We start from the raw sequence: 12305 nt of genomic DNA on the forward strand, positions 1-12305 counted from the left end.
CCTTAGTTCCCCCGCAGCATGTACATAGTTCTTCTTCGTTACTGAATCTCGCTTTATAACTACGCGTTCTCAGGCAGCCCGACCTTGCTTCAAACAGTAAAGCGCTTCCCCTTGAATTATCATAAAACCTTTCCCTCCTTATTTCGTTTTTTCCTTTTCGGTAGTTACTCAGAGCCGGCTTCTTTTCCATCGCTGTCATCCAATAAGTCTTCTCCGCCTCTCTGACCTTCCGCTTAATGCTCCTTGTTGCCATATCGCCCGCACTGCCAGCCGTATATTTACTGGTGAGCCTCCTAGTTCTTTTTCTCCACTGCGTGTCAACGCTTTTTCTATACAAATACCTGAAAACCTTCTCTGCCCATCTACTCTTCTTCATTTTCCTCAGCCTCTCTTCGAATCTCATTCTCATTCGAATCTCAATAGCAGAATTTGGCAGCGCCATCTACCAGTCATTCGACTTAGTTGAGAACGCCACTGCTACCATTATTTGTGTTGCATCGTCGAAGGTTTCCCTTCTCTACTAGACTTCGTATACGAGGTGGTGTTTGAGGTGGATTGAGGTATTGTGCTTGTGTGAAAAACCCAGCGTGTGAACAGGCGAGACATGCGCGTCAACGCAAAGCTACTCGCAAATTACCAGAGGCAGACGGTGTGTCTTGTCGGCAGGGTCCTGCAGGTACATACTGTTATTCTTTTTGCGGTGCTTTGAATGATTGACGGTCGTCGTTGTATACCGCGGAATACGAACATGCCCCTGACGATATTACTGTCGCAGAGCGAGCCCCAGGGTATGTCATTCAAGATGGAATCCCCAGACAAGCAGGTCGTCCAAGTAATCATGAAGAATCCGGTGAGTGAGCCACCTCTCAAGTGCAGCTGTTGCTAGGGTCAGACGGACGACGTTTGACTTGTGCAATTCAGAATGAAATGATTGAGCCACAAAACTAGGCGATGCGACGAGCTCTCGTTTGCAACAAACGGTGCACGCAAGGAAAAGTAGTACCGTCGGAAGCACACTTGTCTAGAGTGGTCGAGCGCGTGGCTGTGGTCGCTGTCGGTGTCCGCAGCTGCTACCTCGCTTTAGCTACAAGCTTTCGTTCATGCTTGAATTATAGCACAAGGACCTAGCATGCGGTCTGGCTACGTTTGGTATCACTACGGCGTCGGTCGCTGTATCTTTTTGCAAAAAATGGTGCTGAAGTGGCCGACTGGCTGCTCTAGGCAAGTGTGATTCCGACTGTACAGTGTCAATTTTTATGAAAGGGAACGCGGGAGCGCATGGCCTGCGCGCTCCGGCGGCTGCCGTAAGCTCCGTCAACCGACAGCTAACGAAAGCTTGCCCGCTTTGGGCGTCATCTATTGGCTAACAAAATAACGAATCATGGCTGGATGAGACGCGCCTTTAGATAACGCTGCCTCTCGGCTCGCGTTAAGGGCAATTCCTGCAGCTCGCGCAGTGCTGGCGCGCCACGCTCGACTTGTTGACAGGCAGACGACGCGCTGCCTGCATCGCCCGTTACGCGAGCCGAGATGCAGCGTTATCTAAAAGCGCTTCGCAACCGGCCATGACTTGTTATTTTGTTTGCCAATAGATGACGCCAAAGCGGGCGAGCCTTCGTTAGCTGTCGGTTGACGGAGCTGAAGGTAGCCGTCGCAGAGCGCAGGCCACGCGTTCGCGTGTTCCCTTTCATAAAAATCGACACTGTACAAGCTGCACTAAATGTGCGGGGGCCAAAAATCTTACACAACCGCTTTGTAGGGGGGCTAATTGCTGTACAGCTGCATGAAATTCAACGTGTGCATAGCCAAGGCTGCTTCGTAGCAACAAAATACAAGAAAATTGATTGCGCCATGTGCTATGCTACCACAGGCACAATAATGCGAGATGCTTATGCCACTTGCAGCCCCAAATTATGCCGAAACATAATTTCTTTGTCAGGAAATGGCTAAACACATAATACTTGCACTGTACAGTCAAATGCGATGAATAATCTCCACTTGAGCTATTCTTATGTTTCCTAGCGACAAGTAAGGCTTACAGTTGGTAAGGAGGCATTATAAAGACAGAAAACTGAAGACTTTTACCACACAAGCACCGAAAGCATTCCTCTGTCTTGCCTATGCACAGCCATGTCTATTAGAAGGCACAGTGCACACACTGCATGGCTCCACCCTTGCAAAGGAGCACAGCGATGCTTAATGTTTATTTAGTCTGTATTTTCCGATTATGACCAGAAAATACAATGCTTTTCTTGGCACAGATGCAAAAGCAGTACCTGGAAGACCTCGCTGCTTGGGTAGACTCACACTCACGAGGCCGTTCTGATTGCATTTGAGTCCTATTTACATTTATGCACAAACTGAGGAAGTCACATACACCCACAGGAGGAATTTATTTTTAAAATGTTACTGACGATTACGATCGATATTCCCTAATGTGAAAGCAGCTGTACACCTGTCGGCAAAATAAGACTGGACACGCGAGCGACGACCGCAATCAGATAAAACTGCATCGCCATGCCATCTGACGTGGGAAGTGCTTGTGCGCGGTCTTTCAATCTCGCAGCCATATCTTTTTACTCGGTTGCAGCGGACCAGCGATTACATGTAGCGTTTTGCACTAGGCGTTGCTTTCTTCAATCCATGACACGCTCAATTCGACGGGGGCACAGTGGCGGTGAAGCGTACGCGGCTCGCTATGCCCTGATTAAAGAGATAGCATATCTTGTCTCAGTGGCAAACCGGTGCCACACACATCATTACTTCTTTTCTCTGCTCTTTCGTTTTAGTTGAAACGTACCATGTGATACTGAAACACGAACAAGGGCACCGAAAATGAAATCGCGTTGAGCCGAAAGAATGCTTCAGTTTATTAACATAACAAGAGGCAGGCAGATCACCTTGCACATGCAACAAAAATAGGCGAGAGAGAGAGAGAGAGAGAAAAACTTTATTTATAAAGTCCAGCGAACTTGACTTGGGGTAGGCCTCAACCCCGGCCTAGGCATCGGCTGCGAGCCCTTGGGCAATATAGGCGAATGGCCTTGAAAAAAAAAAAAAGAACGCTCGCTGTAATCGGAGAGGTCATGGGTTGGCCTTGAAAGAACAAAAAAAGGAAAGCAACTGAGGGCGAGCGAAAAAGAGCAACGGCGAAACTTATTACCTATGCCGTATTGAGTTGTCATTAAAAACTGTGAAACCGTTGAATCACATGGTTACACTCAGACACTGATCGGCAAGTTTTCGGACAGGATACCAAACGATGCATATTTTCGGAACTATTTGCTGTGATCACGCTTCTTCAGAGCTTGGGATGTCCTCTATAGAGAGCATGTAAATCGCAACACGTTCAGCGTGACTGCAGAAAGTTACAAAAACACGTGGCAGCAGGGATGAGCTCAAAAAAGCTGAGTGACAGCTCGAAAGAACATAGCGTGTTCATCAATGAGTAGAAGTTCACTGCTTCTCTGTACTCTAAGTGTGAACTCTTCGAACCACGATAAAACGAGAAGGACCCTTGAACTTCGCCTCCAAGAGTGGAACACGCTAACCTGATCGGGCCTAGTTGGCATCGCCTTCTCCATTTTTAGCCTCAACGTGCCATGTGGAAAAGAAAGCCTGTGCGCGTAACATTGAAAACATTTTCGCCACGCAGAACGCACTGATTTTTCGCACACTACCAATGACGCTTACGTAGGCACCAACACCGGAATTTCTGCGAAAGGAGCTTTTAACAACAGCGCGTTAAACGAAAAGTTCGGCTGCTCTGCGTTGTCTGTGAGGCGAGTCACGTACACTTCACCGCTACCGTGGCCCCGTCGAACTGAGCGCGTCACGAATTGAAGGAAGAAAGCGACGCCTAGCGTGAAACGTTACTTGTAATCACCTGGTCCGCTGCAAGCGAGTAAAAAGATGTGGCTGCGCAATTAAAAGGATGCGCATGCGCACTCTCCACGTCAGGTGGCGCGGCGATGCTGTTTTATATGATTACGGTCGTCGCTCGCACGTCCCGACTTATTTTGCCGACGGGTGTACCTGTGTTATTTGGCGATATACATATTGAGGCAAACAAATTTGAGACGTCTCTATGCTTTGTTACAGATCAGCCTTTTTTTTTCCACTTATACTTTTTTCTGTTTCAGTGCAGTTAGAACAATCGCAGTTAGAAAATTTTATTTTCAAAATTTTTAGTTATTGCATTTATCCTGTTTCTTTAATTTTTAATTTCTTTCATTTTTCGTGCACAAACTGCATGTAAAAAGAACAAAAGCGTCGCTTGGCTCGAGTTACATCTTTGCTGATGCCTAAATAAACTGTGCTCTGAAAGCCACTGAAATGTTTAAAAATGTCTCTCCCCCAAGGCCCGAGTGAGCTCAGGGTGAGCGTAGTAATGATGCAATGTGGCATCTTCATTGAAATGGCGAGGCAGCTAATTGCATTTGTAGGGACCATGCTTTGGCAAGCATTTAAACGAACTACATGATTTGGGAAAAGGAACAAGCTGTAGTGTGTGGAATCTCACATTAAAAGACTGGCCGTGTAAACACGGGCACAAGCGAGAAGTCGGGACAATGCCGACTAACAACTGAAGAGGCGCTCAGCGGCAGAAGGGATGGTAGGCACAAAAGCTTATATCTGTGCATAACCAGGCAAGAGGTGACACCCATCAATCTGGTGCACGTAGTGGTCTATGTGAGAGACAACTGTTCAGCCACTTGATTTCTTCTTTATGCAAGTAATTCAATGGTTGACCATTATTATCGATATGCCAGACCGCAACCACACATGTTTTTTTATTCCTGTGCCGGTACAAAACTGCGCATTCATTGAATTTTGTTGCGCATTTACACTCTCAGCAATGTAAAGATAACTAGCCTCCGGTTAGCGGTCTCTTTGTTACCTTAATCTGGTTAACCCAGCAACTCGTCTGTCCTGCATAGAAGCAGCTGCAGCTAAAAGGAACCTTATATACTGCACCTTCATGGCAGTCAGTTAAAGGGCCCCTCACCAGGCCACATAGCAAAGTTTAGTTAGACGCTGGAAGTTGTTGTGTGCCGAATGAAGAGCAGTATGCCGCAAAAATTTTTCAAATCGGTTCATTACGAGCTGAGAAAAACAATCATTTGAGGCGGTGCGAAACCTCGATGCGAGGAGGCGAGTTTCAAACCCTTGCCACTCGCCCCGTGTAGCCTTAGCAAGCCAGATCTCTTCCCTGCGCTCTTCACTTGACACATACGCATGAACACGTCATGCGCATGCATGGTCACGTGTGCATGACGTGCCCGAGCCCAACGTTTATAGAACTTCTTTCAGTTGCCAAACTCCCTGCCTCCGCAGTACTCTGAAAGCGGCGTGCAACCGACTTCCTGTGCAGGTGGTGCTACTGCATCAACAGGCTCTACGTAGCAGGCGGCGAAGCGCGAGTGAAGGCGGCGGACAGCTGCGATTGTCCGCGCAAATATACTGAATTGCTTATCAACACAGTTGCGAAAATGACTTATTTTTCCGCTAAGGTAATCGTGTTAAATAGTACCGTTCAGCAACAATATCTGAGATCGGGCCTGCTCGTGTTCTGTGTTACACGAACGACAGTAGGCACCGTGAGCACGACCGTCGCTGCTGCTCTCGTCATGTTCATTGCTATACATACGTTAGCGTTGCTCACTGGCTAAGTACAATATTGAAATACCAGAAGAGCTGATTTCGCAAACCTCTTGCCTGGCTACGAGAAGAGTCTGTAAATGTTCTCGTAGGTATTTAGAAACAAATAGGCCATTGCATAATTTCGTCGGAGGCTCGCGAGGGAATCCTTTCATGCTGTCTTTCCTCTAACAGCCTTCGCCTTGCCCAATTACAGGCTTTATTGCAACTCGGATATTGATGATGTCTAGTGTCCAAGGAACGGAAAGAATACAGCGAAATGCCGCTGTACATTATTCCGCTGTCGTTATTCATATCAAAATAAAGCAATGTAGTAGCCACCGTAATTGTAGGGCGCGCTAGTAGAATTTCAATCTCGCAAGCTCGAGATTTAGAAAGTTATCGATGTGTTGCTCGATTAAATTTGATCGCGATAAAGCGTGACCAGGTTCAAATCTGTCGGTCATCACTGACTCACTCGTGCAAGTTGCGGAAATAAGGAGCCAGTCGCGCTCGATATGAACTACGTTTAGACCGGCCGCGACTAGCTGAGATCGCAGATGGCCTTAACATGTACGATTCTGTCCTCAGCTTACACGACACAATTCGCACTTAAGTGCCGAATGTTCCATATGATTTAATCATTCATAAAAATGCTTTTGAAATTTTCGTGCTTTTCTTTTTAAACAATTTTATTCTCTTGAAAGCATTAAACATTAAAATCGCACCGTCATGTTCCAGCTTAATTGTACTTTTACTGCTTTGAAACGACACCCTTCCATCTAACCTTTCGCTTCACTGAAGTCACCGAGATAACAGTGGTTATAATACTGGCATAGCCAGGGGGTGGGGGCGTTCAGAACGCCGAAAATTTTCAGTTTTGCTTGTGCTACACTCACAAACATACATAAAGTATGATTGAAGACCCCCCGCCCCCTCCTCCCGAAAAAAATTTCTGGATATGCTCCTGGTGGTTAAAAAAAAAGCTGTTCGGCTGCTGACCCGAAAGACGCAGGTTGGATCCTGGTCGTGGCCTTCGCATTTCGGTAGAGGCGAAATTCTTGGTGCCCGTGTACTGTGCTATTCCGGTGCCCGCTAAGCAACCCCAGGTTATCGAATTACATTATCCGGAGCCCTCCACTACGGCATCTCTCATATAGCCTGAGTAGCTTTGGGACGTTAAACCCTATAAACCAATGAATTTCCCGCAATTATTACTCGCATGTACCTTGACTGTAACCAGCGGCGTAGACATATGGGTGCGTTCGGTATTTCTATGCCCACCCTCCCCCCGGGAGCTAAAGTAACTTCTCGCCAAGCCCCTGCTGTCAATAAATCAGCTTTCCCGAACTCTGTGCTTGGGAATTAGCTGAAAACTATCTTTAAAAGTGATTAATGAAAGTGATAAGTGGTACATGTACATTTATAGAGTACAATAGTGCACGTCAAAAATGCGCATAAATCACGTGTTTAATTGAAATTTTTGCGGGTTACTTCGATCAGTATTTACAGATTTTCAAGAAAAACGAGGCATTTCGATCCTGTCATTCGTGAATCGCTCATTAATACTTGAGAAAACCAGCGAAAAAGACGCACACACGAAGGAAGGAATCGCAACACCACACTGAACTTATAACTGCCATATACTTGAAAGCCACACTGGCCTGAAACAACCAAAACAGCCAACACTTGTACCAAGAATAGCGAAAGTTGGGCTAGTTGGTGGTTCATGCTTGGGATGTAAAAACAGCGCAAAATATAGACAAGGACAGAGGAAGAGCGGTGTCTCTTCCTCTGTCCTTGTCTATATTTTGCGCTGTTTTTACATCCCAAACATGTACCAAGCTCTCAGCAAAGTACAAAGAAAAAAGGGTTACATCAAATTTGCCCTAACTTAATTTTGCGTCCGTTTTCGTGGATTTTCACAAGTTTAATGTGAAGAACTGGCCCAGCAAGCAGCACTTCTAGAGTACATTCGTTCATTAACTTGCGATTTTTCTGGCAACCTTATCCCGTCTGATCATGCTGAGCTCAAGAGTGCCACGGTCATTTGTTTGTCATTTTGCTGCTGTGCAGCCCGGCATAAAACATGTCGACATTGCGGACGTGTAACACGTGTAATCTCTTTTGCTGTGTATTACAAGATCCGGAATCTGTTCGTCAATACAAAGCAGTGGCCCATCTGATCCGGCGCACCGATACGGTAGCAGCCGTAGCAGCGGTCGGCGCACCTCGCTGAAGCCTGACGTGACTACAGCGCCACTCGCCGCCTCCGCTTGCGGCGGAGCTGCGCAACAGAGCCGAGTTTTCAAACTGAAGTAGTTCTAGAAACGTTGCCCGAGCCAGCCCCGAGCACGCGAGCGGCATTGCACGGCTGCTACCTTTTTTTTTATGTAGCGGCCGTGGGCGTTTTGTCGGCGTTCTCTGTGGTGTACTGCCTGTTTCTGCGGGACGGGCATGAAAGTTGAGACATTTGTACGGGCACGACGGTATCATGAGCCAGTGCCACATTAACGTTTACTTGGACGCGGTAGAATAAATGAGCACAATGAGTGCTTGAACGCCCCAGAATGCTCGATGCGCTAACCGCGGGGACACGAATGCATGGGAAACAGAGGCACATTAGCCCCGCATCTCGCTGCAATTCACGAAAAAAAAAAAAAAAAACGCACACATTCCCTTTGTGTGTCTCATTATTTCTCTCAAGTTTTATTAATCTATTCAAGCAACAAATTAGACAAACTACACATGTCGTGTCAAATAATTATCGCAGTGTCACGTGCTACTGTTGACCACATCAGGGCACAGTCTTCTACGTAGAGGAGCGACGTCACAGCACTACCATCTACGTATTGCGATTCTTTCATGTACGTCATACCCTCATTCTCTAAAGCGCGCGCCCGCGAGAGGAAGGGCAAGCAGCGTTCACCTTGAAATTTGACCCATTTCCGCGGCGCGTAGCGTTGCAAATTTTGGCAGACGTGATCGTAAACGCCCAGTGTATGCATTGCACTCGTTAGCTCAAAATTGTCAAACCTGGTGAGGGGCCCTTTAATTTGCTGGCATGCTTTACGAAACAAATATCTCTATTACCCGCTCATTCTTTCTCTACACGGCAGCACACATCTTACCTCGCTTATTGGCAGCCGTAAAAACAACATTAATGCCGTATCTACCTGCCACTTTCTTTAGCCTGTGTAATGCGCAGTGAGTTTAAGGAATACCAATGACACGCTTGTTTCTGTTGCTTTCTGCAACGATGCTCAGACTTAAAGGGGCTCTAAAGGCAAATAACAATTTATGTCAGAGTGAAAGCTCAACGTATGACGTCTAAAACGGCAATATTATCAACAGCAGTGCCCTACTTACCGAGAAATTAAGCTAAATGTATCACGCGATGAGCGCCATGAACGGCACATTTTGGAAATGACCCCGATGACGTGAGAGAGTTTGACTACAATTAATCACTCGTAATCAAACTAGCTGCAATAAAAAAAAAGAACCTTCCTTGCATCAAGAAACCTTATAAAATGCTGCTTGTTTGTTTCTGTTTGATTCATGGAAAAAAGAACCTCTTTGGCAGTGCCACGGGGAACGGCGTGCGTGGTTCAAAGGTTCCGTTTTCGCCGAACTGCGCTTCGCCCGGCACCCTGCTTCGCTCACGCGGTCGTGTCTCAGTGGTAGTTTCGGTATCTCGTACTGCCGCGTGTGTTTTGCGCGCTCGTGAAAGTTGCTCTGACAGAAAGTTCGCCAAAATGCCGCATGCATGTGATGTTGCTGGATGCCCGAATAGCGCACGCCGCCACGCAGTAAAGGCGGGCAACGTTGGGCACGGCAGCAGTGATGTGAGAAACACCGCTTTCAGGTGGGTGATTTGAAGTGCGCTAACGTGATGCGGACCACTAAAACATGATTTTATTTCAAAATAAGCACTTCCTTGGCACAAAAGTAGCACTACGAGGTTTCTAGACCGCTATTTCAACAATCAACGTCGACTTAATATTTGCCTTTAGTGACCCTTTAACAAAATGGACTTCATTAAACATTAAGCGACAGTAGCCACTGCAACGCGAGGATAACCTACTGCACCTAAAGGACGCTTAACCTGTGCATTAAATCTGGCACTCATTTTGTGCTCGCACGACTTGGTGAGAGAACACTAAAAGCACCTCCGATAATTTTTTAACATTTCAAGTAAATGTCCAGAATGCCAAACGCAGCAGCGCTATGAGCTGTGGGCGTACCACCAATTCCAAGTAATAATCCCTTCTCTCCCCGCCTTTTGGCATTCCTTATCTCCTCAGCGTTCACCGCGGCGTGGACACGTCGTCTGCTTGTCATCCACAATACCTGTTTCTCCACTCTTCTGTTCTATAGTGATGCGCTGTAGAGTTGAATTATAAAACTCGTTTATTAAAGCTCTAACGTTACATGACTGGGCGACGCCCTCTATGCTGTTCTATAGTGATGCGCTGTAGAGTTGAATTATAAAACTGGTTAATTAAAGCTCTAACGCTACATGACTGGGCGACGCCCTATATGCGTCGTACCGCGATGCGAGTCAAGCGTCCAATGCCCCCGGGTAGATCACGCGCCTCTCGGATACTTGAAACCCGTGCCACCTGAGACTTGAGAGCCGCGTCGCTCTCTCCACATACCGTACCGTCCAGCACATAGCAACCGTAGGGCATCTTCGAGGCCGTTCGCTGTTTCGGTCGAGCGTCAGAGATGGCGCTTGTAAGCACACCGAAGCCGTGATGACTCCCGACACTACATCTCCCCCCTTCAGTTACGGAACCGTGCAGGAGGGCGCACAGTTCTCCCATGCGCGGTGACGTAGGGTGATGGCGCGGTCGGTGTTGACTGTGTCGTTCCCGGTTGCTTCATGCCTGGTGCCTGAGCAGACAGACGAGATGGCATGTCCAGTGATGCCGGATGATTGTCTAATGCCACACCTGCGCTGTCTTTGACGAGGTGTCATCTGTTGCGGCGGACAGTGCCCGTTTCGCATTGGATCCAGTATGAGCGTGTCGAGTCAGCCTCTCTTAGGACGGCACCTATGCGTTTGAGGTCTTTTATCCACACTTGCTGCCCTGGATTCAGGACTGGTAAACGACGAACACCACGGTGTCGATTGTAGTTCCTTTCCTGGCGCTGCTTGATTCCTTGCTCTATCTTTTGAAGTCGTTGACTGTCTGCGAGCGTCGGCTTCAGCATGTGTGGAGAAATTGGAACTGTGGTGCGAGCACGCCGGCCGAAAAGTAGCTCTAGCTCAGCTGGGCTATAGCCGTTCTCTAGAGGTGTTGCACGGTACGCCAGAAGAGCCTTGTAGGGGTCAGCTGCCTTAGCTATCTTCTGTTTGGCGATTTTCACTGCCACCTCGGCGAATCCGTTGCTCTGTGGGTACTTCGGGCTTGATGTAAAATGTTTAAATCCCCACTCTCTCGCGAATTTTGAAAACTCTGATGTATTGCAGGGATGAAACTGTGGCCTGTTGTCAGTTACAACAGTATCTGGAATGCCGTAGCGCGCGAAGATTGATTTCATCTTCTGTATGCTTGTTGCAGGCCGCTCATCTTTAAGGAGCGCAATCTCGAAGTAGCGCGAGTAGCAGTCAGCCACTAAGAGATATGTGGAACCTTTCGCATACAAGAGATCGACATCGAGTTGCTGCCAGGGTCGGTCCGGGAGTGCCGTTGGCATTAACGGTTCGCTCCTTTGTTGTCGATGCTCCATGCAGTTGGGACACTTTTCTATCAAGTCTTTGATGTCCCTTGTGATCCCAGGCCACCAGCACGTTTGTCAGGCAAGTCGCGAGCACTTGACTTCTCCCTCATGCCCCTCGTGCAAGGCGTTGAGTGTTGCTTTCCGTAAGCATTGAGGAATGAAGCATTGAAGCATTGAGCCGATTGCCCATTAGTAGGACGCCGTCGTGTACTGTGAGTTCATGCTTGAATTGCCAGTACTCACGGCAGTCTTTCGGAGTTTTCCTCTTGTGCGCTGGCCACCCGTTTCTCGTGAAGGCTTCTATAGCTTTACATGTCGGATCACGCTTCTGCGCCATGGCAACTTTCTCTAGGCTTGCCACCTCCGACGACAAAAGGCCCACTACGACACTTGCGTAGGTTGATATTTCGCCTGAGATGTCTCCGGAGTCCTGCGTTGCGAGTGGCTGACGAGAGAGAGCATCGGCTGTGAGGAGCTGCTTGCCTGGTATAAACGTGGTCTCGTAGTCATACCGCATCATGCGTAGACGAAGACGCTGAAGTCTGGGTGTTAGGCTGTCGATGGGTTTAGTGGAAAGGATGGGCACCAAAGGCTTGTGATCCGTTTCTATCTTGAAATGAAGCCCGATGAGGTAGTCCCTGAATTTCTCACATGCCCACGTTATTCCGAGAGCTTCTTTCTCAATTTGAGAGTAGCCTGCTTCAGCTGAGGTCAACGTTTTTGAAGCGTACGCTACAGGCCGCCGATTGCCATGGGGGTCTTCTTGGAACAGAACTGCTCCCAGACCGTAGCTTGAGGCGTCTGATGAGACGATGAGTCGTTGCCTCGGATCATGGAGAGCTAGGACGGGTCGTGAAGTTAAGGCTTCTTTAATTTCTTGAAAAGCCTGCTGCTGTGCGGCGTCCCAGACAAAATGGTTGGACTTGCGCAAAAGCTCT

At 47.8% G+C, this 12305-nt stretch overlaps 1 protein-coding gene across 1 annotated transcript in view; it reads left to right on the forward strand.

Annotated features, from left to right (window-relative positions):
• The first annotated feature begins 463 nt into the window (after nucleotides 1-463).
• The window catches only part of LOC119386418 (replication protein A 14 kDa subunit), a 130142-nt gene continuing 118300 nt past the window's right edge, over nucleotides 464-12305 (forward strand). Inside the window, exons 1-2 of the mRNA XM_037653726.2 lie at nucleotides 464-676; nucleotides 776-850. Of these exons, the coding sequence (XP_037509654.1) occupies nucleotides 605-676; nucleotides 776-850 (147 nt within the window). The 5' untranslated portion in view covers nucleotides 464-604. The remainder of the gene's footprint in view (nucleotides 677-775; nucleotides 851-12305) is intronic.

The sequence above is a fragment of the Rhipicephalus sanguineus genome, chromosome 3, assembly GCF_013339695.2.
Source record: "Rhipicephalus sanguineus isolate Rsan-2018 chromosome 3, BIME_Rsan_1.4, whole genome shotgun sequence".
NCBI lineage: Eukaryota > Metazoa > Arthropoda > Arachnida > Ixodida > Ixodidae > Rhipicephalus > Rhipicephalus sanguineus.